The sequence below is a fragment of the Ciconia boyciana genome, chromosome 6, assembly GCF_034638445.1.
Source record: "Ciconia boyciana chromosome 6, ASM3463844v1, whole genome shotgun sequence".
NCBI classification, from domain to species: domain Eukaryota; kingdom Metazoa; phylum Chordata; class Aves; order Ciconiiformes; family Ciconiidae; genus Ciconia; species Ciconia boyciana.
Window position 1 is genome coordinate 46123794 of NC_132939.1, and position 25483 is coordinate 46149276.

General features: G+C 45.6%; 1 protein-coding gene across 3 annotated transcripts in view; it reads left to right on the forward strand.

The window, feature by feature from the left end:
* Positions 1 to 1472: 1472 nt before the first annotated feature.
* IFT43 (intraflagellar transport 43) overlaps positions 1473 to 25483 on the forward strand; it is a 46148-nt gene continuing 22137 nt past the window's right edge. Inside the window, exons 1-3 of one of the 3 annotated variants that reach the window (XM_072865740.1) lie at positions 1473 to 1633; positions 2607 to 2696; positions 18069 to 18136. In XM_072865740.1, coding sequence (XP_072721841.1) covers positions 1547 to 1633; positions 2607 to 2696; positions 18069 to 18136 — 245 coding nt within the window. In that variant the 5' untranslated portion in view covers positions 1473 to 1546. Of the gene's footprint in view, positions 1634 to 1880; positions 2016 to 2606; positions 2697 to 18068; positions 18137 to 25483 lie in introns of those variants that run through there. The other 2 variants (XM_072865738.1, XM_072865739.1) reach the window with 2 other exon arrangements.

A 25483-nucleotide genomic window follows, 5' to 3' on the forward strand; every position in this document is an offset into this window, starting at 1 on the left:
TGTCTGGGGCCACAGCTGGCAATGCACTCCTACCCGTGGATTCCCGCCCCAGGGATGCCCTCCTGCTTTAGCAGGCGTTGCTCTGAACGCTATCACACTCCTCTTAGGATGCTGTTTTTCTGATCAAGAAGGTCAGCTGTAAGCGTACGCTTGTACTCGGACATCCTGCAGGCGCTACTGCTACCTGGGGGCTACAGTCCCCCCCGCCTCCTGGTATCAGTGTAGCTGCACTGTTGCAGCCGCTCTTTGGAGGAGTGGATGGGAAGTGGGAAATGCAGGGCCATATTCCCATGGCCCTGGTGGTGAAGCCTGGGGCTAGGTGAAAACTGCCCTCTCTACCTCATGAATACTCGAATCTGTAATTAAAAGAGAAGAACAAAGTATCTGGAAGATCATAATTTCATAGAGCCTAACCAGCCTGGCTTCAAAAAAGGAAAATCACGTCTCACTTACTGAATTCCTTGAACATGTCAAGGTTTGTAAAGGGAGATAATATCTTTTATTAGACCAATTGATATAGCTGGAAAAAACAGACAAGCTTTCAGGCACAGAAACACTTCTTGTATGTTTTTTTCCAGCTATATCAGTTGGTCTAATAAAAAGTTATTACCTCTGCCCACAAATCTTATTTCACTTAATCCTTAGATCATCACAGTCACAGCACAACTACTTGAAAATGTCAGTAAGGAATGGAAAAAAGGAGAATTATTTGACACAATTTATTTAGACTTCTTAAAGTTCTTCAGCCAGACCATGAGCTTCTACTAAAGCTAAGCAGGTAGGGAGTGAGATCTGGTGCCTTTAGTAAAAGGTATTCCTGGAAGGCTTAAAACTTTAGGGTTACGTAGTCAATTTTCATCATGGCAAAACGCTAACACTGTAGTTTGTGGTGTGGTACAGTTCTTGATTGTAGCAGCAGAATAAATGGATGACAATTATTTAGGCTAATGAGGATGGGTGAAGGTTGTGAGGAATGTCAGAGATACCAGAAAAATACAAGCAAATGGACAAAGCACCGGAGAACAGAATGTTTATTTAACATGGAGCTAAACCCAGATCTGTTTACAATTAATCTATGCATCTGTCCAGCCAAGAAAGGGACCCGTTTTATGCAGCTCAGTGGAAATCTCTGCACGACTTACGCTTGAGAGGCATGTGTGTAATGATCGTTGCGGTTATATTTGATCCTTGGGACTGCCTCCACCGAGCGCTCTGGGGACCGGCTGCCCCGTCTGGAAGGCAGTGTTAGAGAGCTAGAGAGAATTGGGAAGAGCATCAGAAGCAAACAGGAGACTTGGCAAACCCTCTGTGAGGAGGGAGATCTACAAGGCTGGGATTATCTGCCTTAGTGGGAACTTAAAAAGTGTATACAGTAAAGAGCTGGAGAAGACCGAGTGGCAGGCTGTTTTTAACCTGCCCCTACTGCATGTGAAATTAAAAACTGATAAAGGAGTACTTACGTGACGCATTGTGCTGAGAAATTGTAGCACCGCTGCCACCGTTAGTCAGGCCAAGATTTTAAGATTGCTAACGGGGCTGGATATTTATGTGGCTACCAGGAGTACCCAGCGTTGTGACTCATTGCCGGCTGTTGGCAGGAATACCCAGCCCGTGTCGAGCCAGTCTTTACGAGGTGTGCGGCGTGCCGCCTGCCCCTGGCTCCAGGGCCCGGCCCCTGGGAGCAGGCCTGCCCGGAGGGGCTGGGGGTGAGCGGGGCTGGAAGGGGAAGGGGCCGGGCAGGGGAGAGGTCGGGCGCTCAGGGGCCGTGGGGCCCCCACGGGGGCAGGCCGGGCTCCGTGGGGACGGCACCCGGGGCGGACGCGGTGACGAGAGGGACGGCCTGGGCGCAGGCCAGGCCCGCGGGGCGCGGGGGGAGTCAGCGGCGCGGCCGCTGCGGGCGGCGGGTGCCGGGGCCGCGGGGGCGGGCCGTCTGCCGGAAGCACCGGCGGCGGCGGCGGCGGATGGCGGCCGAGCCGGAGCGAGCGGAGGCGCCGCGGCGGGGGGGTGCTGCCGGGGTGAGCGGGCCCGGGCCGCCGCGAGGCCGCTCTGTCGCCTGCGGTGCGAGCGGGCCGCTAACGGCCGCGGGGCGCGAGCGGCCGCCTCGGGGCCGGGGCCGGGGCCGGGGCCGGGGCGGGCCCCGCTCTCTCTGAGCAGGGGCTCCGGGGTCTTTAACCGCGGCCCGTTCGCACGCGAGCGGGACGAGCGCGGCCGGGGGACCCTCGGGGCTGGGCTGGGGTCGGCAGCCCCAGCGCACGGAGGCGGAGGCGGGGTAATGGCGTCGTCCGTCCCCCGGGAGGCCTGCCCGCGCTTTCCGTGGGTACCGCCGCGGGGCCGGGTTTCTGTGGGACACCGTGCAGCAGGAAGGGCTGAGCAGCCCGCGAGTGAGATCGAGAAGCGTGACCCACGCACCGGCCGCGGGCTGCGAGGCGGCTGCAGGGTTAACACCTGCAGCTGGTAATGCTTTTGCACTGTTTAGGGGAACGTGTCTCATTGCAGGGCATAGCGTAACTGCAGAGCTGTTGCTTGCGTTTTTCCCCCTGCTCTGAAGCAGCTTTTGTCACTAACCGTGTGCCCTCTGCTCCTTTGGGTTTCCCCCTGCACTACAGGTACTAAAGGTGGGCCGTCGGGCCCGCCAGGACTTCTTCCCAGATGAAAATCTCAGCAGGAAGAATTCCCCGGCTGCTTCTCTTGGAGAGGTGGGTGTCCTGTCAGGAGAACCTGTCTGTAATCCTGCTGGGGTCTCCAGTGGAGGATTCTTCATTTCTTCTGAGATTCTTTCCCGCGTGGTGTGCTCTGTCCTTTGAAGTTTGTCCTTAGGGTTGGGACCCATGTGACCACCATGTCCCTTTCCTGGTGTTGCCCTCTGCATGATGTGTAGTTTTCACACAGGGTCATATCTGGGGCTATCGTTTCTCATGTATGAGGTATGGAGAGTAGCATCAAACAGCACTTGGGGCCTCTCCCTCCTGTACATGTATATCTTCCATGGGAATTAAAATATGAGCAGGCACATCATTTTGTGACCAGTTTCGCCACCGTCTATGGTAGCAAGAGAGAATACAGGTAAGCAGATGCCTTACTTTTGCACTTTGCTTTTGCTAGAGCCAGAGTACCGTATCTGAGATGGTCAGTATCAAGTTTGTGTAGTGACACTCTTTCCTTTCCTCCATGCACAGGCTACAAAGGTGATGCTAGGAGCCAGCTTTGCAGCATCTGAGACTTTGTCTTGTGGGTAATAATATGCAAACTCAGTTCCCACTTGGCTTTGGAAGAAAAACTTTTGTTCAGAGTCTGTTCTGTCAGTACATCTTCAAAAAGTAGAAGAAAGTCTGGAACCCCTCTTTCACAGGAGAGTGAGGCCAGAAAGATGAGATCTGAACCCTTTCGATTCACTTGCCTGCTTAGCACTGCAGAATGCTCAAATTCTGTCTGGAAGTTTGCTCTCTGATGTTAGCATGGCTTCTCCACAGCCATCTCCTGCTGGAAGGAGCACCTGTCAAGAAATGACATACAGATTTTGCTCCCTGATACCTTCAGAAGGACAAAAGGGTCATCAGACTTCCACCTTAATTGACAGTGATATTTGTTTAAATGAGGTGATACTTAGCTTTTTGCAATGCCAGTCGTAGTCTCCAGCATACCGTATTCTTGGCTTCTTTAAGTTGCAAGCCCACTTTTCCCTGCTGGCTACCCTGGCACCAACTGTGCTTCAGGCTACTGTGCTCAGAGCCCTGGGACCTTCTGTCCTGGGAGTGGCTACTCCCAGATCCTCTGTGCTGTGACAAAACTCTCCTGTTACACTGAATAGCGGTGTCCCAGCGATCTGTGCCAAAATGGTTTTGTGGGGGGATATTTCCTTGGAGTCCCTGCGATGCTGTTGAAAATACACTGTTATGGCTTAGCTTACAATAACAACTCATAGAACAGGCTTTTTTTCTGGAGAAAGTATGCTCTTTTCTGTTGATAGGCATAATGGAGAATCATCTCCTGCCTATGTATTCTCCCCTCCCCGGGTATGCTATAGGAGTTCAGGAGGGATTATGTGAGGGAGTTTGCAGAAGGTGTAATTTAAGAAATCGAAATAACCATGGGCCTCATAGGTAAAGTCTTAAAGAAACCAGCTGGTGGTTTAAGTGGGTGTAATCGTTGGTTAGCCTCCAGATTAGGGTGGCTCACTGTCAGATCGTTCTCTTACTGGAACTGGCTGTCCTAGTTTATGGACTGACTCCCTGGTTAGAAAGCGACCAGGGCATGATGTAGGGGTTCAACTGACTGACTGTAACTTACTGCAGTTGTTCTTGGTGTGTCTTGCATCATAGCCATTATAAGAGCTGGGAAGAGATCATAAAGGCTCCAGGCCTTGTGTACCCCTGGAGAGGACTAAGAAATAGTTACAATCTTCTGTTTGAAAGCAGTGAGTTTTTCAGCAGCAGAAGGGTGAGAACTTCCACGTCTTACAAGATTCAAATATGTTATTACTGGATCTTAACTAGTAGGAAGAACCGTTTGTGTCAATAGTCTCCCTTCAGACAGTTCTTTGTTGCTAAATGTTACTGTTAACTGAAAACCTTGGAGCTACTGGAAAAGAGACAAAATCCACTATAAATAATCCTCAGCCTTTTCCTTTGCTTCAGAATTGGAGGCTTCTCATACACGCTTATATTTGATACCAAAGTGAACATTTAACAGAACTAATATTGTTTTTTTCTTCACCCTAGATTGGCAATCATCTTTTACTTTTCTGGAAGCTTGGCCTTGGCTTGCCTCCAAGTGGTGGGGTCAGCTGTTACAATGGATGTCTCATTCAGCCATCTGGTCATCTTGAAACCTTTTCAAGGAACCTTCCCAAAAGAAATGCAAAATAAAAAAAACTGTACTTTTTTCTGGAACTGGCAGTAGTGGAGGAGGTCCCATGTAATTAATTTCAGCATAGGAGGCTTTAGTCTTATAACTGATTTTGGGGTTTGTCTTAAACCTTTGCCATATTTGCACCTTCATGTGCAGTTTCACATTCAAGATGGTGATTCTGCCCTCAGTAGTTCCTCAGAGTTTTAAAACTGTTTTGAGATTCACCTTGACTTTTTTTTTAAATTCCATGTCAATCCACCCAGTTTCTACCCAGCTCAAATTTCTGGTATGTACATACCATTCATGCTATTGTTCTGGTCTTTTCATGACACTGAGAACCATCCAGGAAGTGTTTTCCAGTCAGGGCAGCTTGCTTGAAGGAAGTAAAAGTACCTGTCTATCCATATTTCAACATTTGGGCTTATCACAAGGAAATTCACTTTGAGGGGTGAACAACTCTAACATAAAAAGATCTTTGTTTTGAAGTCAATAGGCAAATCATCTGACTTGGAGATTAGATCTTATCAGATTACTGCTGATCTCTCCTTGACTTGGACTCTGTCTTCTGAAAGAGACTCCAAACAACAGCACATCTCTTCAACTGTGTGTCTTCTCTCACAAATGTGTTGTTAAAACCTCCTTCCCTAGGGCACAACTGCAATCTCTTGTGCCTTGTAGCCTAATACACTTCCCCCAAGCTCTATGAGAACAGTATGATATCTTAGTATCTTTTCAGTGCCTGTTGTGTGTATGTATCTCCCACAATAAGTTCCTTAACTACAGCGGTATATCTGTAATTCCTCTGCCCAAATGTCTATTTGATAATTCCCATTCCTATGTGGAAGTATCTGCATTACCTTCAAATTTAGACCTCTGTCTCCTCAAGGGGCTCACTAAGGGTCACAAAGCTCACAGTCTGCCATCTGACATGCAGAACACTCCTGCCTTTTCAGAAGTACAAGTAATGACAAACAACACGTTAGCTATGTATTATTTCATGAGGCAAGAAGGAACATGATTGTTTGTTGTAATTGGTGCAGTCAGCATCCTCCTGCAGCAATGGCTGTGCGTGTTCCTGGCCTTTAGAGCTCCTTGGCAAATCAGAAGGCACTTCTTGGGCACCCAGGGGAATATGCCGTAAATGGGAATTCCTAGAGATAAATCTGCTTTGCTGCGTGCCAGAACTCCGCATTTCAAACATTCATTTTCAGAGGGGTAATGTATCCATTTTTCCATTGGGAGGCCTTTCCCATCCTCTGGCTTGATGTGTTACTTTTTACTTGTCTTGATGCTATCAAGTTTCTGACAAAATGGGACAAACTCAAGCTGGTCATGTTATTTGTATAATGGGAGGGGCAGATCATATAATGAGATCTGTTGAAGATCTTTGCTCTCCCATCCTACCAGGACTTCTGGACATTTTTATAGAATAAAAGTAAAACCTTTTTCCTGGCTCTAACATCACTGCATCCAACAGCCTGAATGCTGGCGTGATGACATCCACCAAAAGAAGCTGTTTGGCCAGGTTTGGAGCTCTTGAGGAGATTGATTTGGAAAGCTGAGTGGAAAAGCCTTTTTTTAAAATATATCAGCAAATTTTTCCTTTTCTGTGGCTCCTCTCGGCAAGAGTGAACTATTTGCTGTTTTGTAAGAAATCAGCATGCAAAAATATTGTAATGTTATCCTGCTTCCACAGTCTGTTTTCTCTTCATTCTACAGTGATGGGATTCCCTTGGGACCTTGTTCAAGAATTCCCTCATTTCTACCTCTTACCATCTCAGTATGATGTTGTCGGTGTCTCTCTGGCAGCCCTTTGTAGATCCTTTGAGTGGAGACTGCTTTAATAGGCAATATGTCAGCCTAAAGGATGAGGGTTTTCCAGGCTATGTTGAGAATATCTCCACACAGGTGGGACACGATCACTTTCACTTTGTATCAGGGTTTGCCCCAAAATAATCTAATTTCCCTGCTGGTTCTCTTCCACCAAACCGAACCAGCTGGTTCTCTTTCACCAAAGCCTGGGGAAAGGCTCTGTGCTTTCATTTCTGAATGTATGTTCTTCTCTTGTTGTCCTACCTGATATTTGTAAGCTTGCCTGTGTAGTTGTGGTCCTTGGCTGATAGTTAAAAAGTGAGCATTTCTGTGCTGTAAAAAATACCTATTCAGGATAGATTCATGTAGACAGACAAAAGCTTGGGCCACCTCCACTGCATATTGGAAGGATGTTCCCACAGGTGAATTTTGCAAAGCAGCTATTTGGACTTCCACCGTCCAGCTTACAAACACTCCTGGCAGTGATTCTTTAGGCTGACATCCAGGCATCGTTTAAATAGGACTCGGTTACCTAACCCAAGTGAGTAAACAACTGCAAATCAATTGCTGAGGGTGAAATCCACGTGGAAGATTGCTCAAAGAAGTAGTTATTTAAATGCTTTTCCAACATGTGTTGTCCAGCTGGATTTCCTTCCGTTACCGTGAGTCCTGTACCACTTGCGCTCTGTACATCCAGAGAAGCTTAGGTCATGTTGGGGCCCGCAGAAACCTTTCTGCTCTTGGGTGTGGGAACACGTGGGTCCCTGGCTGCCAGGTACACACTTCCAACAGATTTTACCAGTTGGGCAAATCCTATTTCATTTACGCTGCTCGCTGATATGGACCCTTCTGTGCCCCAGCTGCCCTAACCTGCATGTAGCCTCCCTCTGCTCCTGTCATGGCAAGACCATAAGATCAGATGATAGTACAGACACTAAGTGTACTCAGATACCAAACCAGTTTAATCAGAGATATATGCAGTTATGAATCACATGACTTTCCTGTTCCACAGGAGAGATGATGCACTCCAGAATAAAAGTCAGGTGGGTTAGTGTAGTGTTTCCAGCCATCCTGTGTGTACTTCTGCTGCAGGGTCATGGGATACCCTAGATTCTCTCCCTGAGTGATTCTGAACACTCATTTCTAGGATAGCCTAGAGATTACCAGGTTCTTAATTGCCTCCTCCTTGCATTTGGTGCCTAACAAACTGGTTGTTGCTGCTGCTGGTGCTGGCAGTCTGCTCATCAGAAAGGTTCTCCACCAGTTCACAACTTTCACAGTGATTAACAGGCTGCTTTCCTTGAGTTACTCATCTACCCCATAACCAAGGTACTCCCTTATACTATAGGGTTAGCTAAAGTTCATCTACTAAAGCCAACACTGTTGTCAGCTATGCCTATCTTACGGTAACTGCTACAGCTCCTGCTCCCAGTGAAGAATCTGAGGTTGCCTTGAGAAACAGTAGCTCTTGAAAAAAGGGCTGCAGCCTGCTACAGTATATAACCCCTAGTATGACCGGTCCAGTGTCATTTCTGGTCTCTGGCATGGTTGCAGAGGCTATCCATACAAATCTTTCTAGCGTCCAACACACCTGAATAATTTGGGGTTTCTCATGCTATAGGGAGAAGGAACTAAGACTCTTCTCTTCTTGCTCTCATTTGTAGGGTTTTTTTTTTTTCTTTAGTATGCTTTTCAAGGTCTGATTGCTGGCAGACTTTCCTGCCATTGCAGTCAAACAGACTTGCTTTATAGTATCACAGTTGGTATATGCATAAATGACTGTGGATATAAAATCTTACAATGGTGGGATCAACTTTGTGCTTTGTTCAAGTGAGTAAGGTTGCAAAGCATGTGCTGCAGGACAGCCATTTCTGTCAGTCTTCAAGCTATTTTGTGCAGGCTTCCATAGTTCTTCCTTTTAACTTTTTTCTCTCTTTTTTCCCTCTTGATCCATCTAGGATGAAGACCCTGAGGAAAAGGTTGACCATGTAAGACTAGAGGCTTTCTAGGTAGATGCTGGCTCCTCTGAAGGGGAGTAGTGGGACTAACCTATTCATGTGTCTGGAGACTTAAGAGGGGACTCTTGTATTGGAGAATATGACAAAGTTTGCCTCAGATGCAGTGCCTTTCCTGCATCCTCTGTTTCTATTGCTGACAGGTTTTTTTATTATCTTTGTAACAGTGCTCTTATCAGCTGCTGCATCTTGTTCTGAGGTCACAAATGTATATGTGGCCATTGGAAAGATACTCTATTTTCATTTAAAAGTCAGGCCAGCAATTAGCTGATAGAGTACAAAACCTGACTGAGCCTAGATTTGCTGTCCAGTATGGTTAGCTTGCTCTCATAACATGCAAACTTGTCTTCAGGGATTATGAAGTCTCGCTGGTGCCCCAGAGGAGAAGGCCAGCCAGTAGTAACAAGGATGTGTGCCTTTGTATTTTCTATGAGTCTTTCCTTTTTATTGCACTAGCACTGGAATGCTATTATCTGTGGTTAATAGGATGGTATAGTGCTTCTTACCACGCTCCTGTTATACAGAGAAAAAGAATACACATATCCTTTCTCATCCTGCAGCAAAGCTAAAATACATCTCAGCATTCATTTGGCATTAGAAGCCAGGGTGGTGCTGTTCAGAACAACCTGAGAACTAGTACCTGTTTCTGTTAAAGTCTTTGGGCTAATTGTCTTGCACTCTTCCTAACCATGGAATTGGTGTTGTCCAATTTTTCCTGGCTAGAGTTGCTCTCTGTATATGTTAGACAATTAAAGCATCCTCTCCCGTACTCTTAATTCCTTGTGCTGAAGCACCAGCCCAGTACTGGTAGCATAGTAGATTCATTTGTGAAATTTAAAGCCCAGAAAAGAAACCCGTATCACCCATCTCATTAATTCTGGCCTCAGAAGGGTATGCTTATCACAAGGAGTCAAGACTATTCAGATTAGCTCAGTTTTCTCTTGGTAGTGCTAGAGATGATATTGTAGGAAAGATCCACTGGGTTTATTCGTCAGTGATGGATGGTTCAGGACTATGCCCAGAGCACTTTTCCATTTATCAGGCAAAGAGACCTCCTACTGATGGGTTTAGTTTTGGGGACTGGTTACCCAATAGAAATTTTTCCTGATAATTGATCTAAACTTCCCCCCACACATGCTGGAACCAGTCCTTACAGTCATTTCACTGGAACTAATTCTACCTCCACACAGTGCCCTACATTGATTCCCAAGGTCTGCTGTACTGCGTGGTGGCTGGTCATATGCCACAGGCGCCTTCTTGCTCCTGGCTGCTAAATTTCATTAAAATAACTAAACGGATGTGACTCTTCCACATGAGCAATTGTTGTTGCCTCAGGGATGTTATGCAATGGTGCCTGGCAAGGAGATTTTCCTTAGTATGAAGCGATCCCTGCTTTGTTTGTATAATTCCTGCACCCTTTATTCAGGCTTATGCTCTTAAGCATGACAGTCGCACTTTATAGTATTCTTCCATTTGTAAATGCCTGTGAAGGGTAACAAAATGGTTAACTGAGTGTTGAGAAATCTAACTGATCAGTAAGCTGCTTGTAACTTATAATACTATATGCTTACAAACTTCTGTTAATTATATCGTAAGTCTCTTCCAAACCAATTATTAGTGGAACTTTATATTATAAAGTGTGATCCAAAACTTGTTGCAGTATATCCCTCCCTTAGTCATTGCCTGGCCAAGCTGAAATACTTGGCTTCTTGAATCATTTGTCCCAAGTTGGCCCCTTCGTCCCCCTGATGGCTCATGTAACCCTTCTCTGAACTCCCTTTGGGCTGTGCTGAGTGTTACAATCTGAACTCTTCCTGGATTTGGTCCCTTTCCTCTTGCTGCGCTGAAGATACTTTGTGGCTGCCTGAATACTAGCAAACAGCCTCATCTGGGCTGTGATGTGAACATACCTGCTGAAGTCCTGCCCTCCAGCCATCTGCCTGCTCTGAGACTTGTTTTGCATCCCCTGGCAAACCACTCATCTTGGATCTGAATTTTTGCCAGTTGAATCACTCATTTGGCTGCACCTTCCAAGGCTGCCTGGGACATTTAGCCAAAGGCTGTTAGGCTGATCAATGGTATAATAAAGGGTGTATCCTAATATCTCATTTAATTTGCAGAGGCAGAATAGGCAGGAGGAGTATGAACATGGCTGTGAGCCGAGATTTTGCTAGGTTCTCTTCCTGCCTTTGCCATGGATTTGCTTTGGGGCCTTGGAGAAGTCTCCTCTAGTTTGCTTTAGTCCCTGTCTGAAAGGAGGGCTAGAGCTTTATGCAGAACTGTGGGGATTCCCTAAACGCAGATCCACAGCGGGATTTAGATGCCTTATCCTCATAGCAAAATCCACAGCCTGTATTAGGTGCCTCTGTAGTATGTAGACAATCTCAGGATGGGCCTGTGGATCTATTAAGGTGGTAAAGAGTGGCTGGGAACTGCAGTGTGTCTGAAACCCTGTCCTTCCGTGGAGTTCTGGCCCCATTCTGAGAGCTCTGGGAGCGCATGTCCCTGCACTAGCAGTGAGTGATCCTGATCCCCATGCTGTGTTTTGTAGCCTTCAGCAGTGAAGCGGGGCTTTTCCTTGCCTTCGGGGACCTCCAGGGATGTCAATGTTGAAGCCACACGCTTTATACATAAACTTAAAGATTAAACCCACCATCTCCTTTCCAAGCTGGAAGATACTGATTTTATTGTCCTCTTCCTCCTCCTGAAAGATGTATCAAGTAATGTTTCCCACCTCCCTAGAGAATATTATATGTAATGACAAAGCTATGAGCTGTTCTGGGTCTGAGAAGGCTCTCAGTCCTTTCTCCTGAAGCCGCTCTGCTTTGCAAATGGAACTGAAAGAATTTTTGGGCCACAGGGAAGGACTTTCTAACTGAAGGCAACAACATTTGAGCAGGAAGACATCTGTTCCAGTCCTAATGAGTCCAGCTGGGACCTTGTTCTCTAGTTATGTTTTAGTAGACATGTCATAGGTAGTCTCAAGGTCCTTCATGGACTAAAGTGGGGAGAGCACCTGATTCCTGACTCTTAGCTAGGTGGATGCTGACCTCTGTGGCTCTATATCACTCAAAGTTTGAGATGACATGCTTTAAGGCAACAATTGGAAAGAGGATTTGAGGATCTGACCTTTCCAGAGGGGGCAACCAAGTCCTTCTGTAGTTCAAGTTCCCAGTGCTTTTAAAACAATTTGGGTGGAAAAATGGGCTGTTGCTTTTTAGGTTAAGACAACATGTCAGGAACAATTGTTTTCAATGAATGTTTGTTGGAAGAACAACTATAAAAAAAATTTAAGTACCTGGAGTGTGAAGCCACTTCTGGACTTACATTGCTAGGTTGCCCAGTTCCGTGGGGTTGTTTGAGTGAGTGTATTTGCATCCTAAAATATAGTGCAGAATGATGCAGAGATCCCCTGGTGAGAAGCAACTTGCACTCTACCTGGGGAGGTACCAGCTTGGTTACCAGAAGTACCTAAAGCTAGACCGTTTCCAGACTCGAGCTGACTCACGTGGATCCTGCTTGCAGGTGTGTCTGCACCTGTGGTGTAGACATGCCCTGGGGCTTGATATGATCAGGGCCTTTAATCAGAGCGGTATTTTCCTGACCCAGTTCTTACCCTCACACAGTGGTTGGCACCCAGCTCCAAACTCTCATTCCATTGTCTGGTCTGGTCTGGATCTGCGCAGCAGCCACCCCCCAAGTGCTCTTCCCTGCATCTCCTGAAACTTAAAAACGTGTGACCGAGGAACCCAGCACTGGCTGCACTCAGTTGGGTGCTTACTGAGGGACCTTATTTGTGTAAAAATAATCACAGTGGTTTAGACACTGTCCAGCCATTCTAGTTCAGGGAGTTCATGACCTAAGAAGTCGTGTATAATTGTAATGCAGTCCCTTATAGCCCTTTCTGTATCTACAGCTTGCATTGCAGTAAGATCTAGGGAGTCTTGGTGTGTGGCTGGGACAAAAATTTCCTGTTCCCAAAGACCTTACAGTCTGACTGTGTTGTTTTTCTCTAGCATCCTGTTCTGCCCTGTGATCTTCAGCTTGTAGAAGAGCCCTCACCAGGGGCTAGCTGCATTTTGTATACCGCATGTTGCCAGGGTTTTCCCTTCTTAGGCATGCAGTTGGGAGTGGGGTGGACTGGCAGTAGATAACTCTTGAAGCAACTGGCATCTCTCAGAACCTGGGAGGGTTCTCTGGGGCAGAATTTCCTGTAGCTGTTGCACGTTGTGAATGCCCTCGCATTTGTGTGTTTGTCCTGGGCTGAGCTGAATTTGTCCCTCCATGTCCCAGAGTTTCTGTCATCTGTTTGGATTCTTGCATTGTGCTAATAAACACCCTCCACCAAAGGGAACCAGCATCCAAGGAAGCAGTGGCTTTTTTACCTGCCTCCATTTTACAGGGATTGCTTCTTTTTTCCAGTGGTCTTCTGGTTTCTTATAGAAATGCTGGTCTCCCAGCCTGTTCCTGGGGACCGCTCAGCTGGAAGTTGGCCAGATTCTCCAGGAGGAATCTAAAAAATGCAGCTGAACTTTTGTTCCCTAATTAGGCCAACTTCCCCAGTGTGAGCCCCAGCACTGCATGGCCTGGAGCTCCCCAAGGCTTGCAGTGCCTCTCTCCCGTGCACCCCAAGTGGCTGGCCAGCAGGGCAGTTATTTTCAGCTTTCTGAGGTTATCTACTAGCCTTTTGATGACATCTACTGAAATAGCATTTCTAGTCAGCCATGTTTCCCAGCCTTTCTAGTAGTAACCTCCCTGCTTGGCTACCTTGATGTGGATTAGGGACAATCGCATTGAACATAATTTTATTGAAAGCTTTTCCTTTTCTTTTTCAAATATTTATTTAATTTTTTGAGTGCTCCTGGACCCACCTGATGGTAGCAAAAGAACTATAGGAGTGGTGGAGATGTATGGGAAGATGTCTGACTATGTAGCACAAGGTAGTAGCAAACTGTTTGAGAGATGTTCATGTGTAGGAGTGCTGGAGGGGCACTGCTGTGTAACTGTGGGTTGTGAGAGGATTCTACCTGGTAACCCCTTGCTCAGAGAATCAGATCGTTGTGTGCTGCTTCACTGTTTTCATGCAGGGGAGAGCAGTAACTCTTGAGACAGGTTAAGGTGCCAAATGCTACAATATGACAGCTTTCCTAGCAGGTGCACATGTAAGCTGACTAGGTAGCTGATGATTGTTTTATGGAAGAAATTCTTGGTAGCTGTTTAACAATATGAGCTTCTCCTTTACCTGCTGTGATAGATAACAGAGAATATTTAAAGCCCCCCAAGAACAACTTCTGTCTCAATAGCACTTTCCCTAGTAAAGGAAGGTCAGTGACCATGAAGAAGGACAGTTTGTGGATGAGATGGAAATCCACTATTTTCTACTAGGCATTTAAGACATGCAGAAGTCCTTGGAGGGGATTCATTAAAATCAGATGCACTAATTGAACCATCTGTGGACATGATAAAGAGGGCTAGCAGAGATGGGCTGTTCTTTGCAAAAAGCTGAGGCTTGCATAGATCTGGGAATTGAGCCCTTTTTGATATCATATGTGCTCTGAGACTGGTATAGAATGTAAGTGTTATGTGGCTGCTTGGAAGCAGAGGGGCTATTTGACTTACAGCTCCTTAATTGGCAGCAGTCTAAACTAATTCGTCAGGCCTGTTTGTGGAGATTTGCTTCTCCTCAGTCAGGGGAGCCTCAGGCAACTTGCTGGAAAAGAGGAAACTCGAGACGGCCATACTTCTTTCTTTCTGCTCCATGGTCAATATTGGATAAAAACAAGGCACCTACATACTGTATAAAATCTCACAGTGTTTGTATATTGGGCAGAACATAGATCCCACACATTTTAGGAGATGTATTACATGACAGAAAAATTGTGTGTCCTCTGTTGCATGCTGTCAATGTCATTTGAGTCCCTGCTTCCCTGCACAGAGTGGTTGCTGTTTCAAAGGAGTTGTCATGTTGATGAAGGTAAATTAATCCATATTTCCAGACCTGCCTGAGAATCTGAGGGACCCACCATGTCTGTAATCTGCCTGTGTCATGGTAGGTCCTAAAAGAAACTTTGCTGGACCCTCAGGATCCAGAGACACACAGGGTAGTTGCTTCCATGAGGGAAGCAACATCCAACGAGCACCTTCAAAACTGCAGACATGATCTGACAAGTGGCCTGGAAATTTCTGCCTTAATGGGGAAGCCAAATTAGAATTCTACGTGTCTGATAAGAAAGGGCCTGACTAGAGATAAAGAAGAAGGTAGAGTTTCTACTTTAACGCAGGAGAGATGGAATTCAGGCCCGTCATTTTTCAAAGGGAGAGATAAATACCGATTATGGTGGTAGTATAAAAGTGTTGGTAAGGAAGGCGGCCTGAGAAATACTGGAAAAGTGCCTTCACAAAAATGGTGAACTGAATTTCTGAGAAAAAATAAAGAGCCCAGACCATCGCAGTGTTCCTTGAAAAAGTGGACGATCTGCAGAAACTAAGGTAGAAGAGATCTTCTGGAGATAGATAACTGACAAAACTTAAGTGGAAAAGCAAACCGCAGACAAGCAAGTGGTTAGTTAATGCTGTGGAAGACACTGAGCAGCAAGAGGTGAGGTGAGAGAGAACACTGTTGTCAGGAGCTGGTGGAATCTCAGTGTTTTGGACACCAAACCATTTGATTGTATGCTTAGCTTTGCATTTGGGAACGTACATAAAAATCTTGCCCAAGTATAACACGTAGGTACCAATAAGTTCTGATCATTTAAAGCCCCCAGTCTTTTTCACCAAAAAGGTGTGTTCAGGAGCACATTTGCTCCGTTACAGAAGAACAATGTCTTCTGTTTCTGCTCTGCTCCCTCTGGGGTTGATGTTCTTCCCACTTTCTGCCTCAGGCTCTTGCAGCTGCAATGTCCCTACCTGTCACCATATTATGGCAATGCACATTGCGTTCTCAATTGCAAATTATGCTGAGGTTTTGGAAATGTGAAAGTATATGAAGGTAAGTTTATTTACTTGACAAAAGTGCATGTGGCATGTGACCTTATTACAGCACTTTCCAGGCAACTAACAAAGAAAAGCTATTTATCCTCAGCTGACAGTTAACATTGCCTTTCCTGTTGCTAGTGCTCCTGTGGGCAGTTCAAAAAGAATTACCTGATTTATTGCAAGAGCAATAAAAGACCTGTAGATATATGTGAGGTGTTTGTCAGGGTCTGACAGACATTCAGGGTTGCCTAGTGTGTTTGATCAATGGGAAGACGTTACAAGATTGGCAAGACATTGCAATCAAAGCCCTAGATGCCGTGGAGTCATGCCCTGTGCAAAGACTGGAGCATTCTCATCACCCTCTGATCTGGAGTGCCCAACTTGAGATATCTTGGATCTGAAGGCTAGTTTTGATGATGAGGGAATTAAATTGCAGGTGCATTGGAATGCCCTGGAGATGCTGCATTTTCCCTCAGCCTTATGGCCCAGCTTGTTTGGTGACATTTGTGTAACTCCGTGCACCCTTGCGAGGAGTTGTGAGGCTGTGTCGGGAACACGGCCTGCTGGCTATCTGGGAGATGGTGTGAGAGGAGGAGGGAGGAGGGTTGTTTGCATGGGAAGGATCCGTGTGGGAGGGAGTGTGTTTTTGAGGTAGGGGTGTGTGTAATGGGAATAGGGATGTTTATGTGGGCATGCACGCCCATATGTGGTGTGTTTTTCCCCTTTTTCCTGGTCTCTGGGTGTGTCTAGATCAACTGAATTCAAAATGCTCCTTTTTTGGCACTGTAGCCTCTTCTCTGGTTTGGCATCTTAAGAATCTGGGGGAATCATTTAAAGATCAGAAAACTCCATTCACTTGGGCCCCTGAAGGCTTCACATTCTGTGACATGGTCATTCCAGTCGACTGAGCTCTGTCCCCTGCGGATGAGCCCATATAAGGAGGCTGTTTCCTGCGTTTCACGCTCCCTGCCTGTCCCTCTGCCCTCCTGTGCTCCCTTTGCCGAAGAAAGCTGGTATTTTGGGACTGCAGCTCCTGCCTCATTCCTGCTCCCTGTTTATTTTTGGAGGATGACTATTTTTGCTCCTATCAGGGAGCTATGCAGGGTCGTGCCCCCTCCCTGCAGCAGGCAGCGGCTGCCCCTGGCAGGCTCTCTTCATTTCCCACACTCACAAACAATGCTTCTGCTTCAAGAAATAAACATGGGAGACCCCTACCATCAGGGGTTAGCTCAACCCCTTCCCCATCTGTGGCAAGAGGTAATTTGGTTTTGGCTCAATGTTGACCCCACCACACATGCAAGGTCCCCTCCGTCAAGTCAAAAATCCTCAGGAGTCACCCAGCCCATTCCCTTTCTTAATAAAAGCTGTAGGAGCCACCTGTTCCCACCACCATTGCTCCAGCTTAGACTCCTTTGCAGTTACCACTTTTCCCCATCTTGGGACATCTTTTACCCAATCATCCTTTCTCATGATGGTCCCTTCACCGCTCCTCATAACCCATCTTCCCTCAGTGGGCACCATCAATTGGGAGCTGTATAAACTGACATTCATGCACTGGGTTCAGTTTGCCCCTCTGCTTTCACCACTGCCTGTCATGCAAAACACTGAAGCCACTGCTGTACGAGGTACTTCAGACAGGGGAACCGAGCCCAAAACTGCAAAAGGCAGCGGGCAGCTCCCACGTGGTGGGAAATCATGGCCCTGCTCTTTGAAAACTCCCATCGTAAGCCCCAAGCTGAATTCCTGTTTTCTCTTGCCACGCGGCAGAGTGCCACACAAGACGATGCAAGAAAATAGCAGGGAGTGTCTGTAAGCTCCAGATGAACTTCACCTTTAGCATTTCAGTGGTGGCAGTGGTGGCATTCATCTCACCTAACTTTAGAAGTGTTTGGTATGGCTGCCTGTATCTGAACTGGGCATCTAAGCTCCTATTCTAGGCAGTGGACAAAAGCAGACGCTTTTTAGGAACAATTCCTCATCTAAAACAAGATGTCTAGAACGAGCTGACTTGTACCCTAGGAAATGTGTAACATGTGATACCTTCCACTGAAATGTGGGCAGCAGTAACAAACAAGTTCCCAGTGAACCATATTTTGCCAGGGATACATATTTTGCCATTTTGCATCCTCTGTGGATCAGTCTGCTACTGCACGTCCTGGACAAGTCAAAGGCACACAGACCTGAAATGTGTCAAGATACTGAATAGTGATACACCTTTTGCTTAACAGAGACACTTAAAAACCTGTCCTGCAATATTTGTCTTCCTTTTATTTTATGAATAAACAGCATTTTAAACACTGTCTCTCCATCTATTATTTGGTAAAGTGTTACATTAGTATGTGTGGACCTGGTGTCTCAATTGGCTTGACTTTGCCTTGACTGGAGCTAGCTGTAACATGTCTCTTCTCTTTATTAAAGGGTCCACCACCTAAACCCCCACGCCGGCAAGGAGGCTGGGCAGATGATCCCGTACTGGCACCTACCAAGTGAGTCCTCACCGCTGGCCTTATTAAGAGGGGCTTAGACATGGATTAAGTGAACATCACTAGTTGAGCTTTGCTCTCCCAGGCATTGGAACAATTTTTCTGGATCTTGTAGATGGCCTGTGTCTCCAATATCATTGTAACTCCTTCAAACCATTTGAAGTATTGCTCTTGCTTGGTTCTGCTGGCTAATGCTCTTTATAAATTGGCCTGGTGGGGCTCAGAACTGTGTACATGTTGCTGTCTGCCAGAGGCAGTGTATTCCTTACCTGGTACAGTAACTGGAAGGAGTCAAGAACATAATAAGCATGTTAAATGCAGGAGCTGGGAGGGGGGGATTTGACTGGTTGTGTCCTTTCCAGGAGAGTGACACATGACAGTGGCCCGCTGACAAGAATGCAATGAACAGTTCAGGATTTAGTGATCAGCCTTGACAGTAAAGGTGAAATTTGTCAATGTTTATGTGTGTATGGGGTTATGGTATAATGGAGATGGATGGAGATGGTCAGCGAGAAGAGATGGGAGGGAAAAAGTATACAAATTGTAGAGTGTAGGTTGAGAAGCCTGATGCTTATGAAGGACACCTAAGGGAAAGGAAATATCTGGACATGGTAATAGAATGGGTATGAAAACTAAAGGACAGTTCAGACTGTGAGGAGATGACTTGGTTTCAAGCTATTTGTTATTTTTCAAGCTCTAAAGTTATGCTGGTGTTATATTTCCTATACACAGAGCTGAAGGGCTCAGTCATGGTGTGGTGTGAGATTGCTTGTATACATTAAGGCCTATAATAAGAGCGTATATGTCTGGACAGATACTTTGGAGGCACTCTGATTTATGAAAAAGTTATGTATTTTCTTTCCTGGAATGCTGAGAATGGGAGAGGACATCCAGAAACCTGTTATACAGTCAGTATTTCTTGGGAGGTGAGAAAGGTGGTCTGTATTCTAGGGTAGCCTTTCTGGAAAACTACTTTTTGGGGAAAATTATCATTCTGTCTCTGAAGAATAAATCAGCTGAAAATCTGGAGACTGGAGTAAAGCAAAGGAATAAAGATCTCAGCCTGAACTCCTGTTCCTCTCCAGTTTAACTCTGATAATGGTATTATTTTTCATAGCCTGGCTGCAGTTATAAGTTGCCATTGCAAAGATGCATCCACCTCAGGGTTATAAAAAAATGCCACCAATGATCCTGGATCTTGGTAGGACCAAGCAGAAGCTTTATGGAAATGTGATAGCAGAGAACAAGGGTGAATTGCATTGTTTAGGAAAAATAAATTATGTAATTGTTGGCTAGGTGAAGGACTGGATTGGAGGTAATACAATTATTCAGGGCTGTGCCTAATGTGCCCTGAAGGACAGTGTGCAGGTTCCTAATGTAACAGCACTGTGCCATGTGCTACTTTAGGATGTTTTCCATTGTTTGACATTAGCCTAATCTGATGGATTTGGAGCAGTAGCTATCACTGGTGCTTCTCCAGTATCCCCATTGCATGGTTTACACATATAGCAGGTGTCTGGAGTAAATTCTCCTATAAGGTTGGGCGCAGTCCAGCTGAAGAGGCAGAACAGGAGGTGGGGGGCTGCAGACCTTTCTACCTGTGAGACCCTGCACAGTGGGACATGAGATGAAGATGTGCCCCTTGCTCAGTCACACATACGATATCATGTCATATCTGACAGCATTCTTTTCATTTGGATTAAGAGCTTTTATTGAATAAATTTTCTGAAGGGGAGGTTTGTTCTGACTTTCTTTAGTTGTATGAGGTACAAGGATTTTGTGCAACTAGTTCCCCTGTCTTTTCTTTCCTTCAGCTGTGTATTCTCCCCAAGCTGATCTCTCTCCTTCTCTCCCTTAAAAAAGCCTGAGATGCTGGCCTGTAAGGCTGTCTTTGTGACAAATCCCAGAGTAAAGCCTTCATGTGAAAAGTCTGAGTCATCGGCTGATGTCATACCAATGTTACTGTAGCTTTGTTGTTTCTGTTTTCTCAGGCTCTATCTCCCCACAGCTTTTCAACCAATTTGACTCAGTTTGGAAGCCCATCAAGTTAACTTGCTCCAATTTCACTAGTGTAGATGTAGTTAGAATAACATGCTTCTATTGATATATCTGATGTAGGTATAAGCACTTTTATGCCAGTGTAACTGAGCCTACACTTGGGAATTGTACTGCTTTAAGTAATTTGGTTTTCAGAACTGACAGTGTTAAAATGTGATTTTTTTTTTACGTAGAAAGGAAGGATGAGCAGAGTGGCTACAGTTAGATTTTCTGTGTTGTGTATTGTGGGTCAGATAGGATACTGCAGCCACTTGTGAAATGATATTGTAGCTGTTTATGTGTTATTCTCTCCCCATATGAGGTCTAAGCTTTTAGTTCTGTTTCTGACAGATTCAGCCAGTTGCAACTGCACACTTGTTGCTTTTCCTGCAGGGATACTTAAACTCTTTTCTGCTGTATTTCTAGTTCAGAGTCTTATCCATGTGAAATGATCACTTGAAATTGTTCTTTGTGTTTCCATTTGGCACATGTTAGAGTAGAATTTAATTTGCAATCTGTTTTTCTACCTTTGTTGCTCCCTCTTAGTCCCTTACCTGCCCAGCTCTTGTCATACCTAGGTAAGCTTGCAAATATTCTCACCATCTTGCTGATTCTTTCCATCAGACTACTTCTGTCTCAGACTGTTGCAAGATAGGAAGAGGAGGAAGGCTCTTAAAGTTTTCCAACCTGTAATTAGTTTTGAAATTAATTCGCACAGGTGGCGTGCAAGTAAGATAAAGTATTTTTTCATGAGTTCCCATAGCATTTACAGGTGTCAGATATTTAAATTCCTGAGAACTATCAAAATGGTGTCTTTTAGTGATAAGTTTTCAAAAGTCAAGCATGGAAATACTACTTTGGACTCGCAGTACCTCTGCAGAACAGCTGCCATTGCTAGGAGTCCCATTTTGTAAATCTGGATAGTGACGAGGACTGCAGGTAAGTGTCTGAGCAAACCCTCAGGCTTGTCCTCTGCAATCAGCAAATAAATGGTGCAAAGTAGTGATGGAAAAATCTTTTTTCCTTACTGGCAGGGCCCTCTGCACCTGAATGCACTGTATTTATTTAAATTTGTACTCAGAGAGAAGAATCACTCTCTATGAGGAGAGGCAGTCCCATTGCTGCCCCAGCAATATTCTAGCCCCCGTATTAGAGGAAAGGGGACCAGCCAAGAGTCTAGGCAGCCACTTGGGGCCTAGTACCCTGCTGAGATTACATAAATAATAGTAATTACAGCTGGTTTTGCTACAGAAGCAGCTCTCTAACCACTGGATGGAGCCCAAGTGCCATTCTGAACGCTGTGCTGATGTCCTTAATGACATCAGTATTGACACTTGTGACAAGCAAAGCAGAGGTATATTGTCAGGTTATCTCATGCATCAGAAGGAAGAAACACAAAGTGCCTGCCAATGGGAAAAGAAAAAGGGAACTCAGTTTTGCAGACTGGTGAGGATTTGACAAAAGAGAGGTGCTTCTGGGATCCATTTAATTCCAGCTTCTGCTGATCTCATCTGTCTGACTTCCCTTATAGAATTTCTTCCATGTTTCTTCCTGTTAGTATCTTTATTTCTTTGCTTCTCGGGACACTTCCAGTTTACTTGGGTCCTTGATCCCTTTGGTCTTGCAATCAGTCCCTTAAAATTTGTACCGTTCTGCAGGCAGCAGCTGGGGTTGTTGTGGAATAAACACAGCTCGTTTCAGAAGGCCCTGCAAGCAAATGCAAGTGCTGCTTTCAGTAGGAAGTCCCTTCCAGTGCCTGCACGTGTACCTCCTTTCTTCTACAGGATTGTGGCAGCTTAGCAACAGGTGCTCCAGCTACAACTGAAATTTCTCCTTTCTGACTGATAGGTCATACAGAGTTGGAATAATCAAGGCTTGTTTAGGAAAATGACCATGCTGAAGTATTTTGGAACAGAAGTGGTGGTACAGTGTCTGGGAATGCATTTAACAAGAAGGTGAATATTAAGGGCCTGTAGGAAGGAAGGGGGTGCGGTCGGGGTGACCTTTAGAGCAGGGTAACCCAGCCTCTCTGTAGATATCATTTAGGGCTCTGGAGGGTGGGCAATGGTGAGATTGCACCCTGGAGCTGGAGGAAAGTTATTTAAGAGATTAAGGGGGTTTATGATTCAAGGTCTCTAGAGGTAAGTAAAGTTAAAAACCTCCTGTTTCAAAAATATGGGTTTAAACTATCCTGTGTTGTATCTCTATGAAATGACCCCTGAGAGTGCCTGGTTTATAGAACCTCTAGCCATCCCTGTCTTGCAAGTGGGAGTAGTAAAGTGCTCATGAGTTTCTCTATCTGACGTGGTAGGGGGAAGCTTGTGTCATTGCTTCTGCCCTCTACTCCCAGTCCAGCAGTGTCGAGGTAAATCTCAGGCTGGGCTTCCTTGTGACACTGCCATGTTAGGAGCGGAGCCAGGCTGCTGGCTGTGGGGAAGATGGCAGCCTCACTCTGCATCTTGCAGCCATCTGTGGATGTCCTCAATGATGTGAAGAGTATAGGCACAAAGGATCAAGGCTGCCAAGTGAGGGGGCACAACTTAGAAAGAGAAGAAAGAAAAGGAAGTCTGATTAAGTTTTGTCTTGAAGTGTCTGTTTTTGGGTTTGTCCCTGCATTGATCTGCAAGGGAATGAGGCAAGTAATGGCCCCTTGGGGACCTTCAGGACTTTCCTCTCAATGTCAGCCGTCATTTTCAATCACCCTCTCCCTCCCAGCCATTAATTTTGGCCCAGGATCATGGGGACTTGTCCATCTATCACTCCTAATTGACACTAAATGATCTGTCAGTTTATTGATGAACGGCAGGAGTGGAATTGTCACAATATATTTTACTTTCTAACAACTCCTCCTGACAATTTTACCTTGTCCATCTCACTCTCCTCACATAAATCTCCATTGGCCTCTCATTCCTTCTCTTGGGCTGATCTGGTGCCAGCCGCCTCCATGCCATCGGCACGCATCAAGGACATCAAGATGGCGGTAAGCTGCAATGTGCAGGCCCAGGGTGGGTTTTTTCCCTCTCTCTCTCTCTCTCTCTCCCCGCCCCCCTCCCCTTTTTTCTTTTTCTTTTTTTTTTTTTTTAATAGGCTGGATGCTCCAGGAATGCTAACAGGCTCTTGTCCTCTTGTCCCTCCATGTCATTGCTGGGGTGAGCTCTCCTTGGTGCTTCTGTTTAGACTCAGTAAAGATAACTGGCAGAAAAAGGCAAGTCCCTAAAAGACAGAAGAGTTACCTGAGAATCCCTCAGTACCATGGCTGTGATGGGGAATTTTTTTCCTTTTAATCCTGCTTAATGTGACTTGCAAGGATTTCCTGCAAAGGGAAAATGCTAGACTTGTGCCTGTTCCTGTGTCTTTGCAGTGCCCAGAAGAGCCTGGAAAAAGAGTTGGGCTTTTTTTTTTTCCTTTTTTCTTTTTTCTTTTTCCTTTTTTCTTTTTTTTCTTTTTCTTTTTCTTCTTCCTTTTTCCTTTTTTCTTTTTTTTTTTTTTAAGCTAGATTTCTGTTTGGTTTTTCTCTGTTAGTGAGGTTTTCTTTGACTTCTTTTTCCTGAAAGACACTGGGCAATGGAAGAACTAGTAGGATTGTAGCCCCTTGTTCCCCTAGAAAAGGAAGCCTGCATGACAAAAACGGAACAGGAGCATGAGATTTTTGGTAACAGTCTGTGTAAGATGTTGAGGTGGCAGAGTGTGCTCAGGGTGAAGTCTCTTTTTTGATTGAGGACAAAGCATCTTCCTTCCTTAGTTCTGTGCATCTCCAAGGAATTTACCAGCAAATTCAGGGGATACTGTCCTTGCTGTTCCAAATATTTCTAGTTTAAATAAGCAAAACCCTCTTGAAGAACACATGCAACATGCAACCCTTTTGTATCTGTCAAAGCCAAGGCTAAAAACTTGCCTGGCCTTTGTAGGTCACCTCTAAATTGGCTGTGAAGTCTAGCTTAATGCAGTTTACCTGTGGAAAGAGACCTAAGATGACCTGATCTACTTGCTTGGCCCTATCTCCCCCTCTCCCAGTCCCCCTCTCCATATAACCCCTCTACTATTCTCAAGTTCTTAATCCAAGTTCTTAAAATATCTTCTTTCAGAAGCTGTTGCTCTCAGATGACAGCACATGGTGCCATTCAGTAGTAAACACCTAGTTCTTTCTAGTGTTTTTCATTTAAATGTTTTCAGTGAGGCCAATCACAAGTAAAAAGTCTTTGGCCCGGTACTTCAGAATCACGAGTTTGCTCTCTATTGTGGGATTTGAAAAAAACAACCAACCTTAGATACTTTTTCTTTGCATTCTAGTTCTGTCTCCATTAGCAGTCAGTTATTCTGTGTAACCATGAGCATCAGAAGTGTGCTTTTCCCTTTAAATGGGAACTGAAATGCTCCTGTAACCTCAAGAGCCATTTGGTGTGAGCGTTGGCCCTGGTGCTTACTGAAGACCAAAGATGTGATCACTTGGATAGGAGCCCCTGTTCTCAGGGACTGAAGATGTGTGGTGGATACCTCTAGAAACTGCAGCGCTGTTTTCCCACACAGCAGGAATTTGTATTGAGTGTTGTTGTTTTTTCTGTTGCTTAGTGGGAGCTCTGAACAGCTCTGCTGGTCAGCTCTCTACCAGTGAGCGAGTGGGGGGACCCTGGGAACATCTGTTATGGGGACGATGCAGTGAGTAGGCTGAGGTTCAGTGACCCCTGTGAACTCTCTCTGTCAGCTTGTTCTTTTGTGCCAGTTCCTAAAGTCCTGCTTGCCAGAGCTTTCCTCCTCTGTTGTTTCTGTTAAGCAAACCCACGTATTAGGACATGAGGAGAAACAACAACACTTCTGCTAGAGATGGATTAGTGCCTCACAAGCCCATTTCAGCTGGAGCCGGCTAGCCACAGTGTTTGTCAGATCCTGTCCCACAGAGCATGCCCGCTCATCGCTGCATCCTTCTTCCTCCAGTGCTGCGCTCTGGGCAGTGTGTTCAGCATGTGGTCCCAGCAGCCCAGGGAGCCTGTGAGGGGCTGCAAAGTGGATGGTGGGACCATTACAGTTTAAAAAAAAGTGTGTCTACCCAAAACCCCGTTGTGGAGATATAGATAGCCATGTGCCCCAGGGCTTGGAAGGGGAGGGCTGTGAGGTGACAGAAATAAAGGCTCATAGTAGTTCTCTCTTTGCTGAAATCAGTGGCAAAACTTGCCTTGATTTTAGGAGGTGTGAAGATTGAAGTCCCTGATTTAATCAAGGCAAATTTGGCTTTTCCAGGCTGCCACAGTCCAGGATGATGGGATGGAAATTTAAACAACTGATCAGAGCCCCAGGGAAGGTGCAATGGAACAGCTG